At 38.3% G+C, this 20,971-nt stretch overlaps 2 protein-coding genes and 1 long non-coding RNA gene across 7 annotated transcripts; 2 read left to right on the top strand and 1 right to left on the bottom strand.

Annotated features, from left to right (window-relative positions):
- The first annotated feature begins 120 nt into the window (after positions 1–120).
- klhl23 (kelch-like family member 23) lies at positions 121–4,885 on the top strand. The gene is made up of 4 exons (XM_053497000.1): positions 121–149; positions 994–2,225; positions 4,019–4,171; positions 4,443–4,885. The coding sequence occupies exons 2-4, from the start codon at positions 1,010–1,012 to the stop codon at positions 4,751–4,753; spliced, it is 1,680 nt and encodes a 559-aa protein (XP_053352975.1). The 5' UTR covers positions 121–149; positions 994–1,009; the 3' UTR covers positions 4,754–4,885.
- Positions 4,886–4,900: 15 nt separating this feature from the next.
- Positions 4,901–9,747, bottom strand: mettl5 (methyltransferase 5, N6-adenosine). 4 transcript variants are annotated; one of them, XM_053497003.1, is made up of 8 exons: positions 9,612–9,747; positions 6,800–6,941; positions 6,516–6,630; positions 6,240–6,421; positions 6,043–6,125; positions 5,914–5,965; positions 5,717–5,766; positions 4,905–5,591 (listed from the first exon to the last, which is right to left on the bottom strand). In XM_053497003.1, the coding sequence occupies exons 2-8, from the start codon at positions 6,897–6,899 to the stop codon at positions 5,550–5,552; spliced, it is 624 nt and encodes a 207-aa protein (XP_053352978.1). In that variant the 5' UTR covers positions 6,900–6,941; positions 9,612–9,747; the 3' UTR covers positions 4,905–5,549. The 4 variants fall into 4 exon arrangements, with proteins under 4 accessions (XP_053352979.1, XP_053352978.1, XP_053352977.1 ...); XM_053497002.1 differs by lacking the exon at positions 9,612–9,747 and adding an exon at positions 9,036–9,286 and having other exon boundaries at positions 6,800–7,036; XM_053497001.1 differs by lacking the exon at positions 9,612–9,747 and adding an exon at positions 9,036–9,285 and having other exon boundaries at positions 4,906–5,591.
- A 31-nt stretch (positions 9,748–9,778) lies between these two features.
- On the top strand, positions 9,779–19,081 carry LOC128524432 (uncharacterized). 2 transcript variants are annotated; one of them, XR_008360518.1, is made up of 3 exons: positions 9,779–9,961; positions 10,103–10,209; positions 18,088–19,081. It is a non-coding gene; the product is annotated as an uncharacterized LOC128524432 (long non-coding RNA). The 2 variants fall into 2 exon arrangements; XR_008360517.1 differs by having other exon boundaries at positions 10,103–10,219.
- The last annotated feature ends 1,890 nt before the right edge of the window (positions 19,082–20,971 follow it).

The following is a 20,971-nucleotide window of genomic DNA, read 5'->3' as shown; positions in this document are numbered from 1 at the left end:
TAGGAGTCTAAATGGAGGGGCCATCTGTCTTCTCTGTCAGAGAGAGAGGGAGAGATGCCTGAGGAGTGCGGTCCATGCATCACATCATGCTCTTTAAATCTCTTTTAATATAAGAAGATTAAATCTGTCAATTCATTACTCCACTCGAGGTAAGTAAGAATTTGTGCACCTTTCAGGAATGTGCAGGCATTACTTGTCCAAAAATATGTAGGTCAAGGTTTTGTGTTCTGGCAGCAGAGCATTGCAGAACACTTCTTTAGTCTAAACTGATTATGGTGGTGAGGAAGGAAAAAAGAAATAAGCCATTTTTTAAATTTTATACAGACCTAGGTTTTAGTTTTAATACAGGACAACCTTTCATGTGAAAGTTCATTTCACCGTTCTGCCCTAAAAATTTCACTAAGGGGGAAATACAGGATGTAAATATATTTTAACATAATGAAATGTATATCTAAAATTAAATAATATTAAATTTGAATTGAATTAATATTTAAATAATAATATAAACGAAATAAGAAATTTTGGTTCGTTAAAAATCGTGTGAAAAATTTAACCAGCTCCTGGGTTGAGGGTTCAATTCCCACCTCGGGTTTGTGCGCATGGAGTTTGCATGTTCTCCCCATGCTTGGTGGGTTTTTCCTTCCACAGCAGTTTGTACTGTAATTGGCAGCCTTATTAACCGTTTCTATATTTACACAATTTGTCAAAAAAAGCATCTCTCTCTCTAGTTTATAAGAACCATTTCTTTAGTCTAAATAAAAAATGTATTGAATCTCAAGCTCTTGACTCGTTCACCACAGACTGTATAAAATGGTTACCTTCTCTTTAATGTACTATAAATTGCTTTTTCTTCTGTATGTATGCCCAAATATTCTGGGTGACTGATTTGACTTGGTAGTTCCTCTTGTTCTCTCACTGCTGACTCGACCTTGTAAAAATGTCACTATAAGTATTCTGATAATATGTAATAACAAAATCACACTTTTCCCCCAGTTAAATATTCTAAATCATGTCATCGAAGGATGGAGAAAGTTACACATATGAATTTTGTGATGAAAATCATCCATCAGAAACCCTGGGAGCTCTTCGAGAGTTCTACGCTTGTGGCCTGTTTGCTGACGTCACACTCCAGTGTTGTACAGGACAGATGTTTCACTGCCACAAGGCCTTGTTGTCAGCCCGTAGTGCCTACTTTAAAGTTATGTTCACCTCAGATATGAGGGAACGTTCAAATCTCATCATCGATCTGCCTGGCGTTGATGGAGAGATCCTGAGTGCTCTGGTCAACTATGTTTATACCTCTAAAGTGAGCATCACACAGGCTAACGTGCAAAGCCTCCTGGAAGCAGCTGATCTTCTTCAGTTCGGTTCAGTAAAGGTGGCCTGTGAGGAGTTCATGATGCGTTTTTTGGATGTTGATAACTGCCTTGGGATGCATGCTTTTGCCGAGCTTCATGTTTGCTCCATGCTGGAGTGTGAAGCATTGAGGATTATACTTAGCAGATTTGAGGAGCTAATAGATCAAGAGGAGTTTTTGGGACTTGACTTTAAAAAGATTGCCACACTTCTATCTGCTGACAACATTAACGTGTGGAAGGAGGAGACACTTTTAGATGCTGTTGTGAAGTGGGTCACCTTTGACATACGTTCCCGAAAGGAAAACACGCTGGCTCTACTGCAATGCATTCAGCTAGAGGTGGATGATGCATATCTCAGAACAGCTTTAGACATACACAAACAATGTAATGAACACCAAATACGATCTATCATCACTCATTCTGTGAAATCTAGTGGAATTTATGCAACTCAGAAATTAAAAACAAAAACATCAAAAATGTATATCGTAGGCGGATATTATTGGCACCCGTTGTCAGAAATTCACATATGGGACCCCATTTGGAATACGTGGGTCAATGGGAAGGACATGCCTGACTACACAAGAGAGAGTTATAGTGTTTCACTTCTGGGTTCCAACATCTATGTGACAGGAGGATACAGGACAGAGACAGTTGATGCACTGGATACAGTTTGGATTTATAATGTTGACTCGGGTGAATGGACGGAGGGATCCTCTATGATCACTGCTAGATATTACCATTGCTCTGTGCCCTTACATGGTTGTATATATGTCATAGGAGGGTACACAGGGGGCGCCCCAACTAAGGAGACTGAATTCTACGATCCATTAAAAAAGAAATGGTTTCCTGTGGCAGATATGATTCAAGGTAAGAAAAATGCCAAAAAGAAAAAGATGCCTTAATTTTTCCTCCACCTGCCAAAATACATTGCCTTGCAAAAGTATAGTAACACTTTGAACTTTTCCACCTTTTGTCATGTTACAACCGTAAATTGATTTTATTGGGATTTTATGTGATGGACCATTGCAAAGTGACGCATAATTGTGAAGTGGATGGAAATTGATTGGTTTTCAAAATTTTTACAAATAAAAATCTTGAAAGTGTGGGTTGCATTTGTATTCAGCACTTTTTACTCCGATACTTCTAAAATCCAGTGGAACCAATAGCCTTTTTAGTTGAGATTAAATTACACAACGAAGGCAGTAAGGTTCACTTTTTTTTTACTTAGGGGTATCAGAGTAAAGGGGCTAAATACAAATGATTGGTACAGTTTTCAGATTCTAATTAGCAATTCACTTTGTGTTGGTCTATTACATAAAATACATTTACATTTGTGGTTATTCAAGGGCTATGCATACTTTTCCAAGGCACAGTACATCCATTTGCTAGGGTAGCTAAAGTGCCCTAGTAGTGTAACAGTGGGTGTGAATGTGTGTATGTTCCATTAAGTGGGTATCCCTGCCTCATGTCCAGAGTATGTTATTATTATTTTTTCAGGCATGACGTTTTTAGATGTAATAAACCATTAAAAATCACGACAGAAGCTACAGTATGTTGATATTAATCTTGAAATTTCACTTATAGGATTCAAGGATTTAAGGAGCTTTATTGTCATACCAGCACACTTCCATGTTCTGGTACGAAATTAGGTCCCGTATAAGCCACAGAGATAGCATGGTAATATAAATATGAGGGTGTAATTATGTATATACATGAATATAAATAAGAGCAGTCAGAGATATATTATGCAGGAAATTAGACATAAACTATACATAGTGTATTGCACATTTTCAGAGGCTGTATTGCACACATTGTATATTCGACTTATAGGGTTATATATATGTATTGCACCATAGAGTTATATATTACACTAAAAGTTTGATTGTGTTTAATGGGAGAGGACCTACAGAGCACGGCTAGAGTTCAGCAGTCTAATTGCTTCAGGGTAAAAGCTGTTTTTGAGCCTGGTGGTCTTGCACTGAAGGCTCCTCAGCCTTCTGCCCGAGGGAAGAGGTTGAAATAGAGCATGTGCAGGGTGGGTGGAGTCCTTAATCATGCGGAGGGCTCTTCCTCTGCATCTTGCAGTGTACAGTTCAGTGATAGAGGGTCCTCCCCACTGTCCTCTGTGCAGCTTTAACTACTCTCTGCAGGGCTTTCCTCTCAGCTACGGTGCTATTGCCATGCCACACAGTGATGTAGGAGCTGATGATGCTTTCAACCGCTCCTCGATAGAAACTCTTCAGAACCAGGCTTCCAAGCCCGGCTCGTTTTAGCTTCCTGAGGAAGTAGAGGAGCTGGTGGGCCTTTTTAATCAGGCCCGAGGTGTTAACGCTCCAGTTTAAGTCCTTAGCTATATGGACGCCTAGATACTTAAAGCTGGAGACCACTTCCACAGCTGCTCCATCAATGTGTTATACTTCCTCAACTAGTGGTAGGAAACCTCAAGCATGACATTGCATATCATTTGGCAACATCTCCACACATGCCTTTCTGTTTCACCAAACAGTCTATAATTAGAAGCAGCAATAAAAAAAAAAAATAGACGTATGATACCTACTGATATGGAAGCTGTTGTGTAACTCGACTCAAACTCGTATGTAGTAAATATGTCAGCATTAAAACGATTTATTGAGCAGCTTTTTTTTTTCTACCATTCGAAGGTGTTGGAAATGCTACTGCATGTGTTGTGCAAGATAGAATCTATGTGACCGGAGGTCATTATGGATACAGAGGGAGCTGCACCTATGAGAAAATACAAACGTACAGAGCTGACATTAATCAGTGGAGCATTACGACAAGTAGTCCCCATCCCGGTAAGGATCATCCATCCACCCAATAAATTCTGAAAGCATTAAAGAATCAGATAGTCAAATACATTTGTACTATGTTCCTATAAACAAATCTCTATTACAATATTATATAATTCAAAAGCCATAGTATGTTTATATTTCCCAAATTCCATATGCATAATTTGTGCTGCTCCATATTCCACATAAAACACAGCTTCACCCACAGAAAAAAAAGTAGCTTGCATAAGTTTTATTACTAGACTTATCAAGTTAACAACTGTATTTTCTATTTCAGAGTATGGACTTTGCTCAGTGTCACTGAACAACAAACTCTTCTTAGTCGGTGGTCAGAGCACCATAACAGACTGCTATGACCCAGAGAGCGATAAATGGACACAGATAGCCATGATGAAGGAGAGAAGGATGGAATGTGGAGCTGCAGTAATAAATGGATACATCTATGTGACTGGTGGCTATTCCTACTCCAAAGGCACATACTTGGAGAGTGTAGAACGATACGACCCTGAACTGGACTGCTGGGAGATAGTAGGGGACCTACCTAGTGCGACTCGCTCACATGGCTGTATTAGTGTGTTCTGTCTGTAAAGAGTTATCATTCATGTCCTTATGTATGTTATATTTGTATTTATATACAGAAATTTATTTCCCATATGGATGACTGTGATTGATGTGTTTTCTTACAGCACTCTTTAAAAAAACTTACTCTTAAAAAAAAAATTTTTTAGAGACATAAGCTTACCTGGACAAAATCAGACATATTTCTGACAAATTTTCTCTTATTTAATTTTTTTTTTAATACTCCATTTTCTTTTTAAATTTTAGGTCACAGGGGGTCATATAAGCAATTCACTGCATATTATACTGTGTATGTGACAAATATACATTTTTTATTTTTGTATAAGATCAACCTGTAGTTAGTTCTATATTTTTTAAATAGACTTTTGGAATCCAAATGAGAAAACACTTTGAGCACTATGAATTTACACTCTACACTTGCTATACTCATAATTTTTCACACATTTATTCGGAATGTTTTTCCAAATACAGTTAACATCAATTTTATGTTTAGTGTCTCTATACAAGTGTATAAAGGTTTATATACAATTGCAGTTGTTTTTATTCAGTATCATTATTGTACATTGAAAAAAAAATCGGCAAAAAAATGAGTACCAGGCAAGATAAGCAAGGAACGTCAATTCCAACAGTGCCATCTAGTGGGAAACCACTGGAACTACAAATAACTGTTTTTATGAGATCTTCTGTAGATAGTCAGAAAGTATCGCGTATTAAGAAATACTAAGGCAAATGTGCAACATTTTAAAATCCGCTTTAGAAAAAGTGTCAAAGGAAAGTTATTAAAAAATTATTTCAGCTAAATTTTTTACATTGGGGTGAATCGAATGAAGTCCACCTGGATATCAACCTGAAAAAAAGAAACCGAAATGCATCCTATTACATACAAAACAATGTACAAGTTATTAATAGGAATTTTAAATAATTTCAGAGCTAAAAGAAATATATAAAAATTGAATCTTTAATAATTCTTACCGATTTCTTTTTATGAAACTTGTAAGATGCTTGGAGATCATACCGAAGTTCTATGAAAGAGAATACAGAGTTATCCCAAATTCAAACTTATTCAACTAGCTTAAATGTTATTATTGTGCTCAGACCTTATCTACATCACGTTATCACTGTTTAAACTGTTATTGTAAAAATCCAAAAAGAATTGGAAGACTTATTACCTGCGATAACCTCCATTTTCACATTCCAGTCACTCGCTTTCTTCTGTATATGCTGCAGACAAAGCTCTGTTTGAATCTGTCTATTTCAGAATGTAATATCTTCAACAACAACAACAAAAAAGCACTTACATGTCGAGTAGAAGTTTTATGAAGTGAGTAAACTGCTCCCCTTGACATAGAAAGGGCTGTCTTGAGAAACTGCATATCTATGCCTTAATCAGTGGTCGTTAGAAGAAAAAAAAACATTCACAACCAAAAACGTATTATATTATGCTAATGACTAAAAACAATGAACAATAATGAGACAACATCCACTACTGTCTTACCTTGATTGTGTTTTGTACCAAACGGAGGATTCATGATCACGGTGTCAAATTTATTTGTGTATAATGATTCAACAGAGCAGACATCACACTGGACCATGTCAATGTTTGGCAGCTCAAATTCCTCTACGTTTCCTTTAAAGATGTCTAGTGCATCACTGTCAATATCAAATCCTACACACAGTCTTAAAAAAACATAATTGTTAAAATAATTTTATGGTATAGTCAAGTAATTTATTGACTTTAAATCATTAAATAGTATCCAAGTAAAGGTCTCACCCTGCATCCAAGACAGCGGCTCCTATACTGAGCACTCCACATCCACAACCCAGATCAGCAACCACTTTGTTCTTAATGTCACCAAATGTGTTGTGCATGGTGTAGAGCATGCAAGCTGTAATAGAAAATATACAGTACTAAGCAAATGTTTTAGGCATATGCAAGATGCCTTTAGAAATACTGTAAGGCCTAGTATAAAATGCAGCAAACAGTAACAATTTAATACAGTCACTATTTGTTGCTTAATGAGTTATCATTAAGTGCATCATCTCTGGTGCGGTTACCTGCTATATGTGGCCCAGTGGGATATTGTTCAAGGAGGATCTTCGGTTTATTAAACCCGTCCACTTGCTGAAGGCAACTCTCCAGTTCTTTCAGTTTCATGGTTATAAGATAAGTGTGCTAGGAATTATTTCAGTAAGGTATCTGTAGGATGATTCGCACACAGGGGAAACTGGGTTTTAATTATAAACAATCAGAGACTTGACCTGGATGGAATATCAGCTAAGATCATCAGGAACCTGAGTATAAAAGTGATAATCTTATGTTAAAGTGGTGGAAATCACAAAAATCACATGGATATAGCTACTATTTGGTTATTGTACGAAGAGGTATTGAAAATTCTTGAGATTCACACGCCACAGATGCGTTGGCTTTCACCAGACATCCATAAATAGATGCCTTAAAATCTGGCAGTAGAATTCACTATGCACAATGCCACGAATGTCGAAAAGGACGATGAGCATGCATTTGGCTGGATTGTGGACCTGCCTTGCCTTTTTCAGTCGTGGAAATTATGGGCTTTTACACTGTAAAGACTGTTGATTTGTCTCAGGGTCGAACCCATACACTCAAGTTTTGTCAAAGTTTTTGTTAAATTTCGCTGCGACGTTCCTTTTGCTCCTGGGTCAGCAGCCTGGGGATGAACTTGATGAGGATCTTAATCACATGTGAGGATTTTCTGGACTGTTATGTTTGACACGGTGACAATGGCAGCAATGTTCTCAGGCAATCATCATGCACAAGTGCCAAATGTCGAATTCATATCTTTCCCTCTAACACTGTTCTTATTTTGCACATTCCATATAATTTATACATTTTATACTTTTATTTTATTGCAACTGTATATTTGTACATTTTATATTTTTCATTTATTACAAGTATATTGTTGTGTAAATGACGATTAAAATTTGTATTTAAATGGTTTAGATATTTTTCGGTGTCAAGCCCAATGACATTTACATTTAAACATTTGGCAGATGCCCTTATCCAGACCAACTTACAAAAGTGGTTTGCAGTTTCCATCATTGGATAGACGCTTACACTGGGTTACTAACCAAGTACTATTAGTCAAACACTGTTGGGAATTTTTTTTTAAGTGTCTTAAGACATGTCTTAAGTCGTTGTTTAAAGATTGGCAGAGACTTAGCTGTACAGACATCTAAAGGAAGTTCATTACACCACTTAAGTGCCAGAACAGAAAAGAGTCCAGTTGCACATCTTCCTCAATCCCTGAGAGATGGTGGGACCAGCTGAGCAGTGCTGGAGGATGAGAGGGAATAAGGTGCAGTGAAAGGTGTGACTAGAGCTAAGAGGTATGTAGGTGCTGGGTTGTTTTTGGCTATTTAGGCAAACATCAGGGTTTTGAATATGATGCGGGCAGCTACAGGAAGCCAGTACAGAGAGCAGAGAAGGGGAGTAGTGTGGGAGAACTTGGAAAGGTTGAAAACGAGACATGCAGTTGCATTCTGGATCAGCTGCAGTGGACGAATGGTGGACAGAAGCAGATCCATTGAAGATCTTCCCGATTTCTTGTCATCTTCCAGTGATATTCTTCCGCTCTTGAAGCGTGCATGCCACTGAAAAGACCTCAAACAACTTATTGCAGCATCGCTGTAAACTTGCCAAATCATGTCCAACGTCTTGCCAGTTTCATGCAGAATTTCATGTTTACTCTTTGTTGTTATTTGCCGTCCATGATGAAATAGAAGACATGATGGCTCCAGGCTCCAGATGTACGCAGAACGATGTCTTTTGGCACACTGACTTATGATGGTCAGTGCTCCCTGTGACCGCGAACAGCTTCATGCCGTCATCGGCTGGTCTGTTATAAAATTAGTCTCAATTTTTTTGATACCACCTTTGATACTAATTACCTGGGTTTAATCCACGGAAGAAGTACTTTAAACCAAATAAATAATAAATAATGTCAATCAGACTGTATTTGTAATAAGAGCTGGTTTAGGAAGTTGATTAAATAAAAACTTTAAAAGCTTTGAAAACTGGATTAACATTTCCAGACGTGCTTCATGCAGATATTATTGGTAGGATAATTAATAAATAAACTAACACAGCTAGTAAAAAGCGGGTGCTAAAATGTTTTGTGCACTTCTCCTTCCTTTATGAATACAACAAAAGCAATATTTTGTAATTTAACCTAAATCACCCACGAATACTGTCACCAAAGGTTAGTAAATGTCTCTATCGAAATAAACTCAGGAAAGGACTGATCATTTTTACCTGTTTGCCCGTTGCTTGCATTTAACTTGCCTTTGTCGACAGCAAAACAGAGAAATAAATCATGTGTTGTTATATATATATATATTAAAAAAAAAAAAAAAAAACCTTTACAACAACAAACTAAAGTATTCATATATCTGAACACGCAACATCATGGCTCCATAGCAAACATATACTACTGTACTAAACAGTGTGTACTAAACACAACACTATAACGGTGTGGCAGTAGTCTACCATAATACATAGTACGGAACAATAAAACGACTCGATACAGCTTACTTCCGGCTGGAGAAACGTCAAAACAAAAGTCTTTGGACGTTCAACTACTGTATTTTTTTAATTGTAATTTTAAATAAATTTAAAAATGAACTAACTTTTATTGACTGTATAGGGTACTCTAGATAATGTTCCAGCAGCTTCATAGAGTAATTCCATCATTCGCACATATACAATATTTATGTATTTTGTAGCCCATGATTTTATATATATATATATATATTTTTTTTTTTTACAAAACGTTTTTCCTTACTTTTTAATGCTCATAACACTCACTCACTCTCACATCATCGTCATTACCGCTTAATCCTGTATTCAGGTCACATGGGTCTGGAGGCTATCCCAGGAGACGGGGTACACCCTGGACAAGGCACCAATCCATCCTAGGGCACACAGACATACACACGCTATGGGCGATTTGAGAACAACAATTCACCTAACCTACATGTCTTTGGACTGTGGGAGGAAACCAGAGTAACAGGAAGAAACCCAAGGGGACAACATGCAAACTCCATGCACACAGAGACAGGAATTGAGCACGGACCCTGAAGGTGCAAGGCGACAGTGCTAACCACTACACGCCATGCTTATAACAGTGTTTCCCAAAGTGTGGACTTAGGCCCTCTAGTGGTTCGCGAAGGTCAAGTCAAGTGGGCTTTTATTGTCATTTCATATATATATATATATAGTTACATACACAGTCATACACAGTATAATATGCAATGCAGTGTGTGTGTGTGTGTGTGTGTGTGTGTTTAGGAATTTGGTGCTCTCTCTCTCTCTCTCCACAGAGGAGCTGTTGATGTTTAGCTGAGAGTGGGCTCTCTGTGTCTTCCTAAGGGTCAACAACCATACCTTTTGGTACTACAGGTGGCAGCGAGAGACCACGGACAATACAGTAAATGAATGTAACATATAACTCATTTTATTTTAACATTTTACCATCCCTAAAACTTGTTTTGTTTGTTACTGCACATTCCCACTCCCAACTGTGCAAATTAAACCATGCCAATGTGCAAAATAATTTTTGCATAATAGGTGTACATATTTAATCAGAAATGATTAAACAAAGCTGTGGGAGTTACATTATGTGTCATTCTTCATTTATCCTAATATCATACATTGATCCAAAGGTTTGGGTTGTCCATAGACAAATTTCCTCTAGACTTTGTTGTGCCCTTTTTTGTGATGGGTTGGCATCCCATATAAGGTGTCAATGAGTTCCCATGCATAGGTGTCAGGCCAAATGCCTAAAGAGAATTAGTGCTATGGAAAATATGAGAAAAATAAGTAAGTCAGATTCTCAGTAATATAAGGTAAAATAACCGATGTGAAGTATCTAACATCATGATGACACTTTTTGTACTTTATACAATACTGTGTTAAAGAATTGAGCCATATTTTTCAATTCAACACATTTATATAGCACTTTTAACAATGGTAATTGCCTCAAAGCAGCTTCACAGAATTTTTGCTTCCAAAGTTCCAGATATAAAAAATCCTTAAATTTTTATAAAGTTTTGAGGAATACTTCTCCAGGCTCCCTGAAGGACTTTTATGGCTCTCATTTAGACAAGTCTCTCATTTTTAGTCCAGTCCCTGTAACTGACCAGTTTTAGAGAAATGTCTTTTGTTTGTTAAACCACATAGTGTCCAATGAATCATTCAAGCATAAAAAATATCTAAGTTAAGGCATAAACCAGTGAGAAACAGGTGCAGATGTTAACAGATGATCAGGCTGGTGAATAGTATACTGGTGATGCCAAGTGGCTCCCATCACTTTAATTTAAACTGTCCTAGAAGACAGGGTAAAACCTTATCTTGTATACAGGGTCGCGTGTGGCCTGGAGCCTATCCCAGGAGACTTGGGCAATTGGCCAATATGGGCAATTTGGAAATGCCAGTTAGCCTAATCTGCATGTCTTTGGGCTGTGGGAGGAAACTGGAGTACCTGGAAGAAACCCACCAAGCACGGGGAGAGCATGCAAACAGAGGTGTAAATCAAACTTGGCGGGGAATCGAACCCGGATCCTGCACGTGCAAGGTGACAGTGCTAACCACTTAGCCACTAATTTAATTAATTGTAATTACATTTAATTAAATTTAATTTAATTTAATTGAAAGAAATGAGAAGTGGCTCATTAAGACTTTTGTTCAGACTGTATCTATCCCAAAGAGAAAAGAAAAACAAGAACCATTGCATACTCACTTATTGTATCTTCAAAATTCCTAATGACTCCTTCTGACTGTTGTCTTTCTTTCTTTGCCTCACTTGGCTCCATCTCCGTCATCACCACTTGTTTTTTTGTGCATGTGCTTAGAGAGGGGCAGCAGAGACCACAAACAACATCAGAACATATGAATGAAAAGCCGACCAGTCTGCTCCTTCGGCTTTAACAGGCCAACAAGCCGATTTTATTTTCTATTATGTGGGTGTAGAATGGGGTGTTCTTTTAATGTATGGAATTTAAGTGTTGGGTGGAGCAGTATTTAGTAAGGAAGCGTTTTATAGCTTAAAATGGTTAAGGAGATTGAGTGCAAGTGATGGGGAGTTGTGGTCACGGCTGCTGCGGTGAGGAAACCCAAAGCCTGCTGTCTGACCAGCACCACAGTAACAGCATACTTCCCATTCTTCCTCCAAACCTCAGGCCAGCCATGCCAATTCTTCTCACTGAGAGCTCAAAGGCTCCCCTCCTCCCACTCTGGGATGAATGGAGGCTTGAGGAGCGTATACGGTCACTGTGTGTGAACAGTCGTAACTGTGGAATGTAATTCATTGTAATGGTTTTTGGCTTTTTTGTGGTGAAGTTGCAAGTTTATTTTTTGCCTGTTTTTTTCCCCTTTCTCTGTGTTTACATGAATGGCTAAGTGCTGGACATATGGTATGTGTTTGTCAGATTTAGCATCCTGACACACCTACACATGCACATAATCCTTCTCATGAAGTAAGACAACATGAATGGTGGGATGGATGATGGATAAATATAAATGTGCACATATTTAACGGTTTTCTCAATGACCATAACAGAGTACTGTCCCTTGTAATATCAGTAATGCCTAATAGGGGGCGGTATAAGCCAACTTCGGGCTGCTGGAGTAGTGGCCTTTATGTCCACTCTCTGGACTGTATACTCTTCTCGGAAACACTCCTCAACCCCGAGCAGACTGGCGTTTTCCCTAGAGCACAGTGCCAGCACAGTGGCAGCCATGATGAGGAAATGATAATGGACAGTGCTCAGGGTAGCACTAGCTGTCAAACTCGCTTAGAGAAATGTCATTGCTTTTCGTTTTCTCTACTCTGCCTGGCAGCTACTGGTTTTAAACATTTCTGCTAAAATGCTGTGCCTGCCTTACTTGTTTTGGTGTGCTTATGCTTCTGTGCCCTTTGCTGAAGTTAATCTGAGTGATCAGTTACAATGTAGACCAAACACCGGCAAATTAGCAACACAAACATGGAATTCTTCCGTGTGTTTCCAAGGTCAAGGGTGATTTTGCCACATTTACAAAAGACTCCAAGAGGCATCTTTAGACATTGCATTTTTGTCAGCACAGGATTTCACACCATACTATTATATTGTTTTATCGATAAACTGTGAGAAAATCACTGAACTACAAAAAAAAGAAAAAACAGATAGAAAGAGGGAGATGTGTGAATGAGTGGTAGAGTCCGAGTGCCAGGGTGACGCAGTCGGCCACGAGAGAGGGCTTATAAAATGTGAATCATCTTGCACCCTGTTTTTAGACAAACCATGAAAATGCTGGAATGAGAGGGCACTTAATTTAGCCTCCTTTTTTTTAACTTTCCTGTGGCTGGTAATTCATGCATAGCAGCAAGCAGACCGGAATTTTGGGGGAGAAAGCATTGAGAACCTTTGACCAGACGGCCTAGCACCCAACTCTGGAGCCCATTAGTGTAGCCACTAAGCTGCTGTCCTTAATCAAGTGGCACCACGAAGGAGAGGAGGTTAGAGAGTACAGATGAGATAAAAAGGAAAATGGAGAACATAAAAATCTAGGACTTCTCACTCTACTCTCATTATTCTCCCTATTCTCCTCACTCTCCTCCTTTCACTCTTCTCTCTCCTCCACAATCTACTGTTTTTCACTTCTGTACATTTGAACAAGACTCCTTCTGGGAATGCCTCCACTCATTCCCTTCACTCACTCATCGTGTATATACCACTTTATCCTGTATACAGGGTCGCAGGGGGAGTGGAGCCTATCCCAGGAGACTTAGGGCACGTGGTAGGGTATACCCTGGACAGGGTGCCTGTTTACACACATACACACACTCAGACACACTACGAGCAATTTGGAAATGCCAATTAGTTTAATCTGCACAGTCTTTGGACAGTGCGAGGAAACCAAAGTACCTCAAAGAAACCCACTAAGCATGGGAAGAACATGCAAACTCACAGAGTTGTGAATTGAACCTGGCCAGGAATCAAATCTGGACCCTGGAGGTGCATGGCGACAGCTGCCTCATTCCAGTGTAAATGTAAAATTATTCCAGTGTACTTCCCTGCTTAATGCTTAATATTTCAGTAAGCTACTGGGTTACCACAAACTTTACCTTTAATATGATACCTGTCATCACTGCTGAATGAGGAATCATAAGGGCCCTTTTGTAAACACTATCCGTTAATAATTTTACATCCTTTCATAAGGGTTATTTGCTTTACCTTTTAGACTTAAAATGGATGGTTTCATGCTACAGTTGTAAAATGGTATTGTATTAGTGTTAACTATAATTCAGCAGCCCTAGAAAGCAGGTTAATAAAGTGATAGTGGTACAGAATGCAGAGATTATGATGGTGTGATGGTTATAGGTTAAAGTTCTGGGAAGGCTGGCACGAACTTTGGTCTTTTTGGAAAACAGCAAGCACAATAACATTACCCCTCAGCTATAATCTTCAAACAAGGCTGAAGTCACAAAGTCCATGAAACCAGTGTGGGTCTGTTTACAGCAAGTGTATTACTTGTATATGGCACACAATACCATGTTAAGAGAGTTAAGTTTTGATCAGATCACTCGAATGCTTGTCTTAGTGTTCAGGTCAAATTTTTATATTACTTATATTTATTTAAAAAAATTCTACGATGATGAGTTTCTGGGGGAAAAATCTGTTTCATAGTTTCTACAGAAAGGAAGTGTTTTCATTTGTGCTGTAGTTACTGAATAATCAAGTGTACATACTGTATGTATGATCATTCTGTCATTTTAAAACCAAAAGTAGGATGCTAGTAAATGCTTTTCATTATTTTGTCAGTTTATAACCTGGACCACGTTTTAGCCTCTCTATAGGCCTTGTCATATCTTATAGTTTTCTCTGTAAATTGTTCCTACCTAATATAACTTTTCAGAATGATTTGTGCTTGAATTATTTACAAACAGGTAACTAATCAAAGGCAACCTAACATAATATGTTGTATGCAGAAAACAGAACAGCTTTAGTGTGTCTTAGCATAGAACTCTCTGGAAGTGTACTGAAAGGAATACCTTACTCTTAGTTGACTTTGTGATGCTGTTAAAGAATGACACCTTCTAATGTTACTCCAAAATCTTCCATAGGTGTTCCATGATGAGTTCTCGATCTGGTGATTGTAAAGACTATAGCATAAAAAAAAAATTGTTTAGAGGGTCAAATTATTTTCCTGTATCAAGCAAAAATACATTAAAATTACTCGAATTTGGTTGAGAACTGTGCACCATGTGGAACAAAACTGCATAACTGTCAACTCTGTAGAAGAAATGTGGTTAGAAAATGACCACGGTCAATCACTTTTGCAAGTTGTGTCATAATTATTATTTTTTTTACATTAAATTCACATCTCTACTTAATATTTAAAGTAAAAGCATTTCCACATGTACAATGTTAAGTGAACTCATAAGATACCAAAGAGTGTGGCCATAATAAAACCACTTGTTAGTGAGACTAATGACTAAAAAAGAAGTATAAAGATCAGGGTAAAAAGAGAAGCAAGTGAAGCAAGGCACTCATCATGCATAGTTCCCACAGTACACAGCCTCCTATGTTCTTAAGATCTTGGGTTGCTTCAGTTGGTCAGGTCTCATTTTGACCAACTGATCAATTTGATCAAATTCCTTTTTACTAGTCTGTATGATACATGTAAAATATTGAGCACCTATTATAGCCATAATTGTGGCAACATTTTATCATCTGATCACTTGTATGGAGAGTACGTATAATACATCGCAGTGTATTTTTCCTCCCACCTCTCAAATGCCAGTAGGTGGATTACTGAATTTAATTTCACCACTGCAAGGGGCTGCCATCTTATATCTTATTACACTTTCTACGACACTGTCACTTTGACCAGGATAAAGAATGCATTAAATTGAATCCATTTCTATTTTAACATATATAAAATAGTAGGGTGGCACAGTGGCACAGCCACCTCACAGCTCCAGGGTTCACGGCTTGATCCTGAGCTCTGATTACAGTCAGTAAAGTGTTTCAAATTTTCTCCCTGTGTCCATGTTGGTTTCCTCCAAATTCTCCAATATCCTCCTGCTTCCTAAACCTGCCAGTGTGTTAATAAGTAACTTTAAATTTCCCCTGTGGGAATTAATGTGTGTGTATGTGTTGGTCTGTTAATGAACTGGCATCCCATGCAGGGTGTATTCCGGTCCCATCCAGTGTTTCCATGATCCCACCAAATTCTGATCAGGATACAGTCAGTTACTTGAGAAAAATAAATAAAGCTGTGATTAGTAATTTGTGTTTACAGCTCATGAGTAATATAAGGAACTCAGGCATTTTTGAAAGCATATTTTCCAATGGCATTATTGAGGCTCTCACAAAGTAATCTCCACACTGTCCTGGAACTCATTCTCCCTTTGCTCCATTCTCTTTCCAATGGGGAAGCTTGTTGACAAATTAAGACGTGTCATTTCAGTTTTAAGTGCCCTGCACGGATTACAGCAAGCATTCCTTGCACACACAGCAACACATATACACACAGCCTCAGCGTATAATAAGCACTGTCCCGACTATGTGGTTTGCGTTTCCCCATGTGCAATCGTAGAGAAGCCACATGAAATGCTCTCGGTATTAAAGGACAAGTCTTGGTTGGGAGGGATTTTGTCATGCAACAAGACTGTGTTTTTTACTTTTTTCTCAACTTTTTGGAGAAATGCAGCTACTACTGCATTAGTCAGTCAAACCACAATTTTCTCCCTCATCACTGGGTTTTTACTAGCCAGTGTTTTTCATTAATGGGTAATTGGGTATATCTCTTCCATTAGTATTCCTCAAACAATGGTTTTATGTATTCAGTTTTATATAATGGCGGGAAACTAACCATGACACATTAGCATGGTGGACAATTCACTATTAACTTAAAGCTTAGAGATGTCTCTGTATCATATTAAGGAGATTAAAATAAATAAAATGATAAATGTGTTGTATATTTTAAATATACTTCACTTTTTTTTCTTCATGACAATTCTGGGATTTTAACTCCTACCAACTCAAGGCCCTTAAGACCATCTCTCATTGTAGCTTAGACTTTTATGACCTGGCTACCATGTCTCTAAATAGCAGAATGCCCTGATATAATGCTGATTTATGTGACACCTTATTTTCCATTATGCTACACAACCTATTCAACTCAGTTCAGTTTTGTTTGTATAACGCTTTTAACAATAGACATTGTCATAAAGTTGCTTAAGGCATGAAGGAAGAAACGTTAAAGAGAAACCAGAACACATTTTCCCCTGAGTGTGAGATTGGAAATTATTACAGTATACAAGTCATTTCTTACACAGAATTTGGTGTTAGATTCACCATTCGTAATAGACAAAATGCCTTTTAACCCTTCCCAGTGTATTTTCTTAGCATTTTGCTGATGTCCATTAAACACAGAATTCTTGATCTTTGTGTTTTTACCTCTGCCCATCCATCTATTCATCCAACTATCCATCAACCTGTCCACCAGTCCACCAATTGATCCACACCTGCTGCCTGTTTCATCAAACAGGAGAAATAGACAGAAGCGCATGAAGACAAGAAGAATCCATTATTACAGAGAAACCCAGAATAGACATCTTTTTATTACAAGCCGGTCCAGTGGTGGTGGTGGTGGTGAGGAAATTACAGGGAGCTCTTCTCACACATAAAACGGTTGCAATGCTGAAACCAGGAACCTCAATAAAGGCTGAATTAGAAAATCTTTAGTTTTTTACTCCCCTTATTTTTTAAAAAACATTTCTTCATTTTTTCCCCATCTCTTCTGAGTTTTGTTTTATGTTGTGCTCCAGCAGGCTGTTTTGTGGCTTCTCTCTGAAGCCTGTGGTAGGAAAATACGCTCACTTGTGGCCAGCTGGAATGCCACTCCTGAACTTAACATCTGTTGGGAGGAAGATGTTAAAAGGGGTAGGGTTATAGCGTAAAAAAAAAAGCTGCTAATCTTATGCTCAGATTTTGCAAATTTGTGTCATGTGTTGCGCTGGAGCACACAAACAGTATCCTCAAGATGTCTGTGGAAAGATGAGTTGGTCTTTAGATCTTTGAGGCTCCTTTATGGCTGCATATTTATGCGAAATACAGAGTGGTTACTCCACATCCGCTCCTCGATTGAGCATTTAATTATTTCTTAAACAGTTTGTCATCCGTGTGTAGTAATATGTAACAGGTGTTGTTTGTACTTCAATGAGCATGACGATCCATTTTATAGATTTTTACTGAATTTTACATTTTACTGAATATTTTCTCGAATAACCTCCATAATATAAATCATGTTGTCTTTACAGATGGAATATGTTCCAGTTAGAGTACCAGACTTCACCATTTCCAGGTAAAGCTTTCCTGTTTTGTTTCAACAGCAAATTGCATCTACCAGTTTTACCACAGTGGAGACCACTAGCAGTCTGGTGCTGGTGTGGGGTGTTGTGGGCCACTCCCTACATGCTGCTAATTGGTGTAATCACTGCAGTAATGAAGTATGGTGGTTTCTCCAAGTGTGATTACAGGTCATCAGTTCTCAGAGGAAATGAAGGGGTTGGGAAGCAGAGGAATTCTCTGTGATATGGGTGTTGTTGCTCATTTACGGGATGTGCGACTCAGGCGTGTGCTGTTGTTTTGACACTGTTGCTGATGGTAGCTGCTGTCAGGCATTCTGTCAGGAAGTAAACAAACTGAGTGCAGATGCTCTTTGATATTCACCAGCTTCCTTGTTCAAGTCTTATCTTAGAGTTTGCCACTTTCTACAGGATATCGTGCTTTGTGAGTGTATGCCCAGAGGAAACCTTTCTTTGGTTTAAAGTTTCTCTTTGATACCACAGGATATGTAATACTGATCACTTGTGTTTCATTTAGATATCACACATGTTTCTACTAACAATCTTTAGGAGAAATATATGAACAAAAAAAGAGACATGTCAAGTGGGATTGGGTAAAGCTGGATTTAAACACACAATCACTTTAATAAAATTAGTGGAGTTACTACTGGACCATAGTTGTTTGTTAACACTTTAAGGTCGTTACATTCTAGTTTCCTAAGTTATTTATCATTTAAGTTTTGCATACAAAAATGTAAAAAAAAAAAATAAATACACCGATCAGCCATAGCATTATGACTGCTGGCAGTTGAAGTGAACAACATTGATCACCAACTATACACCAGCAAGGGGAATTGGTGGCTCTATGTAGGTTAAATTCATTCCTGTACATTCACATTATACATTGTTTGACTGTGACCATACCTAACTACCATCTCTCCTTCTCTTCTGCTCTCTTCTCTTCTCTCTCTTCTCCTTCTTCTCTTTCCCTCAACCTGAGCTGCCAGTGATCCAGACCCCCTATGCCTCCTGGAACTGTCTGACTCGTCCTGGTGTCCTGCTTCTGGTTGAAGATCTCGTCACATGGATGCCCGGTGTGGTCTGCCTGGGATACGTGTGGTGACTGGAGACAGTTCCACTTTTCCACAAAGACTTAAACACATCTCCTGTTATACTGAACTTCTGTCTCACACAGTATGATGCAGATCAATCCCTGCTACCTGTTCACCCAAATGAGGATGGGTTCCCAGTTGAGTCTGGTTCTTCAGAGGTTTCTTCCTATTACCATCTCAGGGAGTTTTTCCTTGCCACTGTCGCCGTCACCCTCGGCTTGCTCATCAGGGACAGTCTTTTGATTTTGATTCATACACGTTCACATCTCATACAAACTTAAATCGTTTTTTTTTATTGTTTAAAGCTGCTTTGCGACAATGTCAATTGTTAAAAGCACTATACAAATAAAATTTAATTAAACTGAACTGAATTCCCACCCAATGCCCAAATCCCAGTCACTGGATGCAGTGCTGGTCCCAAGCCCGGATAAAATGGGAGGGTTGTGCCAGAAAATGCATCTGTGTTGTGTGTGGATCGGATGGTCCGTTGTGGTGACCCCTCGACTATAACAATAATCAGCTATACACCAGCAAAGTGGTGATAGAATCACAAGCACCCAAGGCTCACCCATTCCGCAGGGTCCAAAGGCCACCCCATCCAGTCCAATACCACAGAAAAGAAAAATGCAGCACAATGCACCTAAAAAAAACTTAATGCTTGCTGGTATCAGAACACTCAGTGCACCGCAGCCTGCTGCATATGGGGCTTAGCTGGCAAAAAGTTCCACATCCCAATCCGACTGAGCATCCATGGAATGTGCCAAATAACCAAGGCCAATCCATGGAGGCCCCACTCCGCAACCCACAGCACCCAAAAGATCTGCCGCTAACGTCCCGGTGACAGATTTCACGGCATACTCCCAGAGGTCTTGTGAAGTCATGCCCCACAGAGACAGTGTTGCCCTGGCAGGACAAGGGGGACCTACACAATATTGAGCTTAATGTTTCACCTTGTTATGGCTGATTGGTGTATTTAAGGAGTAAGGGATTTGAAACCTATTAGTATGAAATTAAAATAACATTTAAATATGGTCACAAAAAGCCTAATAAATAATTTTATTTGAACAGTGAATTAGTAGTCCTACACTATATGTATTACTACATGTAATATTAAATAAATTGTTTACATGGCAGTAAATGAACTTCTCTTCAAGTATACTTAATTCTGTCAAATAAAAGTATTAACAGAAATATATCATAGTATTTCTAGACAATATAGCAAAAGTTTACAGTACTAACTATATAATTTCTGGGTACCTAACATACATATAACCCAACAAATGTACATTAGTATGCTTGCAGTAAAATAGGCAGTATATATATATAATTAACTTTGATACAGCTTGGTAGAATTATGAAGTTTGTGTCACTTTGTTGAGGTCTCTAGTGAAATTACTAAGTACAGTATGAAAGATTACTGTACTAGTGTATTTTGTGTCACAGAAAAGACAAGGACAAGACCCAGGGAGATCCCATGTCTTGGCATCTGATTTACTGGTATTTATGAGAAATGTATAGAGATAATAAGATGTTTGATAGACACAAGCAGAAATTGGCAAAAATGACACCCTGGTTATCATAAACTAGTTCACATTTTAATCTTTACATTTTCTATCTTGTTCCTATCTGATATTTTTAAACTATCCAGATTGCTGCAAAAAGTGTTTCAATTAACTACAACCTTAATTTACAAAAATAACCAATGCTTTGCACTTTGGATGTAAAAATATATTTAGCAAACTGAA

The sequence above is a fragment of the Clarias gariepinus genome, chromosome 5 (assembly GCF_024256425.1).
Source record: "Clarias gariepinus isolate MV-2021 ecotype Netherlands chromosome 5, CGAR_prim_01v2, whole genome shotgun sequence".
Taxonomy (NCBI): domain Eukaryota; kingdom Metazoa; phylum Chordata; class Actinopteri; order Siluriformes; family Clariidae; genus Clarias; species Clarias gariepinus.
The sequence above is the reverse complement of the archived record's forward strand: the minus strand, read 5'-3'. Positions and strand labels throughout refer to the sequence as shown.

Excerpts from the sequence above, each read along its gene's own strand:
- klhl23 (XM_053497000.1), top strand. The coding sequence starts at position 1,010 with ATGTCATCGAAGGATGGAGAAAGTTACACATATGAATTTTGTGATGAA. Across the intron at positions 2,226-4,018 it reads TGTGGCAGATATGATTCAAG|GTGTTGGAAATGCTACTGCA; the intron begins GTAAGAAAAATG and ends TACCATTCGAAG. Across the intron at positions 4,172-4,442 it reads GACAAGTAGTCCCCATCCCG|AGTATGGACTTTGCTCAGTG; the intron begins GTAAGGATCATC and ends TTTCTATTTCAG.
- mettl5 (XM_053497003.1), bottom strand. The coding sequence starts at position 6,899 with ATGAAACTGAAAGAACTGGAGAGTTGCCTTCAGCAAGTGGACGGGTTT. Across the intron at positions 6,422-6,515 it reads GCCGCTGTCTTGGATGCAGG|ACTGTGTGTAGGATTTGATA; the intron begins GTGAGACCTTTA and ends TGTTTTTTTAAG. Across the intron at positions 5,966-6,042 it reads ATAAAACTTCTACTCGACAT|CATATACAGAAGAAAGCGAG; the intron begins GTAAGTGCTTTT and ends CTTTGTCTGCAG.